The 4746-nt window shown below is 39.8% G+C and overlaps 1 protein-coding gene across 1 annotated transcript; it reads left to right on the top strand.

Moving 5' to 3' along the window:
* Positions 1-249: 249 nt before the first annotated feature.
* si:dkey-243k1.3 (endonuclease domain-containing 1 protein-like) lies at positions 250-2849 on the top strand. The gene is made up of 6 exons (XM_017435354.3): positions 250-384; positions 518-629; positions 729-829; positions 1042-1156; positions 1366-1522; positions 2264-2849. The coding sequence occupies exons 2-6, from the start codon at positions 552-554 to the stop codon at positions 2653-2655; spliced, it is 843 nt and encodes a 280-aa protein (XP_017290843.1). The 5' UTR covers positions 250-384; positions 518-551; the 3' UTR covers positions 2656-2849.
* The last annotated feature ends 1897 nt before the right edge of the window (positions 2850-4746 follow it).

The following is a 4746-nucleotide window of genomic DNA, read 5'->3' as shown; positions in this document are numbered from 1 at the left end:
AGCTTGCATGAGAATCAATGAAAGTTACACAGCTAATATAGAATAATATGACGTTATCTGAGTTTTACAAAAGCAGAAAAACAAGAAAACCTACTGGATAAATAAAGTGAGAACACACATCTGTGCCCAGGTAATATGCAAGTTGAACTTCTGCTGAGCTAAATGAAACACTTGCCTTACCCCCGTTGACTAATATAGACACTCCCACTACTTGTCATCCTTATCCACGCTTGTGTAATGCAGCTTCTGGCTCATCCACCTGTTAGGTAATAGCTAACAGAAGTTTAAATAAAAATAGAGGGCTTTCAGGGTGAAAGGTGATGTGGAGAAGTGATATAAAGAGGTACAGTGGTGTTGGCGGCAGACGGGTATATTGGCAAGCAGGTGAGTGGAAATGTACAAACATCAAACAAAGCGAGCCTTTTTTCACGTGAACGTGTCAGCTGGTAAAGTGCCTGTACATGCATTGATCATGCACTGTCTTATTGTGTAAAACCTATTTTGTATTTTGTTCTAGTTGGAAATCCTGGATAGCACTGGTTTAATTTAGAATGCAACATTTGGTCATTTTGTGTGCTCTTCTGCCGCTCCTGTCTTCTGTCCAGGCAGATGTTGTGGAACGTTTTGAGGTCCGCATTTCTTTTGCCAGCTCCTTCAAAAATGTAACCAAAAAATATCCTGTATAATACATTTATACCAGCCTATGTTTTATCCTTTTTTTGCCTCAGGATGTGGCAGAATGCATGAAGTACTTTTATAATGAGAAGGTGCCAGAGTGGGGGTCCTCTACACCCGGTGCTGCTCGTCTCTGTCAGCGTTTTGTCAACAGGTAGTTAATAAACAGAATTACACACCAGTGCAAAAACATTTACAGCTGGTGCTTTAAAAGCATGAAATATTGTTTTATTTATTTTGCTTTCTGTTAAATGTTTGAATCTTTGTGGCTATGTAAGAGTGCGCTTTGGAGCAAATGTTTTTGTTGTTATCAGTTTTCCAAAGCAGCTATTCTGATCTCCTAAATCCTGATTTTTGCACCACCAGGTATCACTTTGCCACGCTGTATGACACTAACAATCGAATTGCCGTCTACTCTGCTTACCAGTTCCAGCCCAGCAATGGAGGTGGAAGAGAGAAAAGGTGGTTTGTAGAGCCTCAGGTTAATATCCCAAAGGCTTAAATAGTAGAAGTATGTTTTTTTTTATATATAACTTTTGTCAGAGTTGATTGACTGAGCAATGATTTTTGTACTGTCATTTTTTGTGTGGGGACAAGGAGATAAATGTCTGTTAAGAATCAATTATGTGAATTGTTTATGTTTTACAATTTTATATGCCTAAATCTCAGTTTTGTTTTGATGTGGTTTAGCTGGTGGATATGTCCTGGCAAGCTGAGATGAAAGATGGTTATTGGCTTGGGGTGGACCATCCTGAGGTCTACCTAGGAGAAAGACAGGCTCTCAACGAGGATTATACAAACTCTGGCTTCAACCGCGGTCACCTCAACCCAAATGGACATCATGCAGGTAGTGGAGGCTGCATGTGGGTGTTTTTACTGTAGTGAGACAGTAGGTGGTACTATAGCACTAAAGATTTCTGACACAACGTGAAAAAGTGAGTCCTGCTTGTTCTCAATCCCAAGACCACAGTTCGCTTTCTTTCCTTGATGTAATCAGAAACTGTTAAATGAAAAGCTATTGACCTCTAATCTTTGAACGAGCACAGCTTTATTCACAAAAATACATCAAAAATACAAATTGCTGTCAGTTGTCAGTTTTTATCTTATTTGCAGAAGGATCTTTCAAACTCAACAAGCTTTATTAGCTGTGGATGATATCAGACCAGTAGGAGTTCATAGCTTTATTTATTATATGTATAGAAGTTTGCTCTTTAAGCTCTTCCTTACGTAACTTGAATTTTGCAATCGGCAGGCAGCTCAGCATATTCTCTAACAACGTCAGTCTTTAGAAACAGCAGCGTACAGTGTTATCTCTGTCTGCTACTTGCATTTCCAAATGATCTCTCTAATGATCTGCTTCTTCCTGCTTGTTTTATTAGTAGAACAGTGAAAACAGTGTGAAACTGGGGGTCATGTTTTGATCTGTTGTGAGGGAGAACACTTTGACAATGCAACATCTTTCTACTATTAAACATCTTGTGTGGAATTTTTACTTTTTCTTTTTTTGAACCAGCAAAGTGTACTCTTTTTTTTTCTTTACTAGTTTATGGACATTTATAGAATAACTTTTTTTCCATGTCTCTGGCAGTGCCCAGTCGCAATGCCACTTTCACCTTGACCAACGTGATTCCTCAGAACCCCAAACTGAATCAAGACGCCTGGAGGATTCATGAGTCTGAGCTCACAAACCTTTTCCTCGCCAAGTGCTCAAAGGCATATGTCCTCGTAGGCGCCACTCCTTCAGCAGACCACTGGATTGTCAAAAACAACGTGAAGCGTGTCAACATCCCTGACTACATCTGGAACGCCTACTGCTGCGTGGACAATAATGGCAGGCCCATCCAGAGTGGTGCTGCCACAGCGAGAAACACAGAAGACAACTGGGTGGAGAAGCTCTCTCTGGATGAACTGGGAGAATTTCTGCAGCAGTTCTCCAATCTGCCTGTAGGGGAGCTGTTCTACAACAACTGCAAGGCATAACAAACTGGCTGAGAATTAGACGGTTACAGAAATTGTTCGTATTAATTGAAAAGCATGAACACAGTAAAAACAAATCTAGTTCTAAAGCATAGGGAAGATAGTGAATGTTTTCATTTCACAGCTTAAAGGCTAACAAATACAATATGAATCTTCCCATTTATGAACAAACAAATAAAAAATATGTTTCAAAGGAATATACAGTCTGTTTCTTTGCGCCCATCACAGGTAAAGACATCAACACACACAACTGTCTATCTTATGACCATCATGACAATAACCTTGCATAAAATGAAAATCATCTAAAAGTTCTTTTTTTGCCTTGGCTAATTGAAGCCAAGTTTCCAGCAATATGAACAATACATGCCATTCCATATTAACTGTAATAAATGTCCTGTGTCCAGGACTGCATAGATTTTTTTTGGTCCTGATGTCCATGTAATGATGATGAGAATGCCATGAGATCTTGCACCTGACATTAAAGGTGAAATGAAATAAAATATAAAAATATTGAGTTTTCATGTTTTTCTAGTTAAACATTTCCATAAAACATTCCAGGGGCCCATTTCTCTGATTTTAAAAGTAAATGACTTATTTTTAGAGTCTTTGTGTAAAAATGTTACTGTAAGTGTTACTGTCCTTGGTTGGTGATGTCATTGGTGCCAAAGAAAAAAAATCAAAATGTCACATGCAGTGATGAATTGTGGGTAAATACTTTGCAGAATGGATGCGGGCCTAGCCGAAGGGCGGCTGTAGTACACAAAGGGGGCGGGGCTAAGGAGCACTCCAGAGAATTGGGACACACTATGCACTCAAACCCTTCAGCATGAACACGCATTTGAAGAACACGAGGGTGGAACGAGGGTAGAAGTGTGAGTATTGGGACTGGGTCTATAAAGGCAGAGGCTGATGAGGAAGTGGACACAGGTGACTGATTAGTAACTCAGGACAGGTGTGTAACCCCAGGATGGGTGGCTGGCACCTCACAGAGGCTCTCTCTTGTCTGTACTCTTCCTGGAATTAGAGATTTATAAAACTTTGAATTTTGATTTTTCTCATATAGCACTTTATTATCTTATATATTTTATAAGTATATACACCTTTGTCCACGTTACTCATATGTGCACAATAACTTGAAGAGAGGGATTGTGAGAGTCTGCTGTGTTTGGATCAAGTTCACAGTTCAGTTTTTTCTTTCAAACACATTTTAATCCGAACATAGAGTGGCTGGACTCCATCATGGCCCTGGGACACATATCACAGCAGCAGCAGCAGAGCTGAGCAACTAGCCTTCTGGTCAAGCTCAGGCCCTACCCAGGCTCCACTGGGGGCCACCAGGATGAGCCAATGGTGGAAAACAGTGGACAAGCAGTGGATTTTGGATTTGGACCCACCTGCTCTGCTCTGCACAGTTTATTCACATAATCAACACTTTTCAAAGAGCTGTAGGCTTTTCTGTCTGTTCACACAAGTCTTTCTTGTTCTACCACCACACTTTCAGGCCTTCTTTACCAGCACATCTAACCTGCACACCTGACCTGAAAATACTCTAAAGTAACCTCTTTCATTGGTGTGGCATGTGGTTAATCGGTAACAGTAAAAAGCTAGACAAAGTAAACAGTAGTCAAGGTGAAAACTAGCTTTTAACATGCTTCCTGTGCCCTTTCCATGGTAGTTGACTCAGATCTGAGGAAATAAATTAATATATGAGTAACTAAGTCTTTAAATAATAGTTATCATTTGGGGTCCAAGCCCCCAATGATAAGTCCTTATTTTGTTGTCTGTTTCTGTCCTCAAGCTCCTAATAGAGTATTAAAGTTAGTTTACATTACAAAGTGCCCCTTCCCAAACATAAGACAACTATTTTCTTTTGTTCAGTGTCAAAATTAATTTTTACTTTTTAGAATGACATGATAAATATGCCAATGAATGGACTAAGCCAAAGTGTTTTAGTTGATGTTTAGAAATGAGTATTTTGTGGTCTATTTTAATCCCATCCATCCATCCATCCATCCATCCATCCATCCATCCATCCATCCATCCATCCATCCATCCATCCATCCATCCATCCATCCATCCATCCATCCATCCATC

The sequence above is a fragment of the Kryptolebias marmoratus genome, linkage group LG2, assembly GCF_001649575.2.
Source record: "Kryptolebias marmoratus isolate JLee-2015 linkage group LG2, ASM164957v2, whole genome shotgun sequence".
Taxonomy (NCBI): Eukaryota; Metazoa; Chordata; class Actinopteri; order Cyprinodontiformes; family Rivulidae; genus Kryptolebias; species Kryptolebias marmoratus.
This window is presented reverse-complemented; position numbering and strand designations above follow the sequence as displayed.

Coding starts and splice junctions, on each gene's coding strand:
- si:dkey-243k1.3 (XM_017435354.3), top strand. CDS start 552: ATGCAACATTTGGTCATTTTGTGTGCTCTTCTGCCGCTCCTGTCTTCT. Junction 830..1,041: donor TGTCAGCGTTTTGTCAACAG/GTAGTTAATAAA, acceptor TTGCACCACCAG/GTATCACTTTGCCACGCTGT. Junction 1,157..1,365: donor GGTGGTTTGTAGAGCCTCAG/GTTAATATCCCA, acceptor GATGTGGTTTAG/CTGGTGGATATGTCCTGGCA.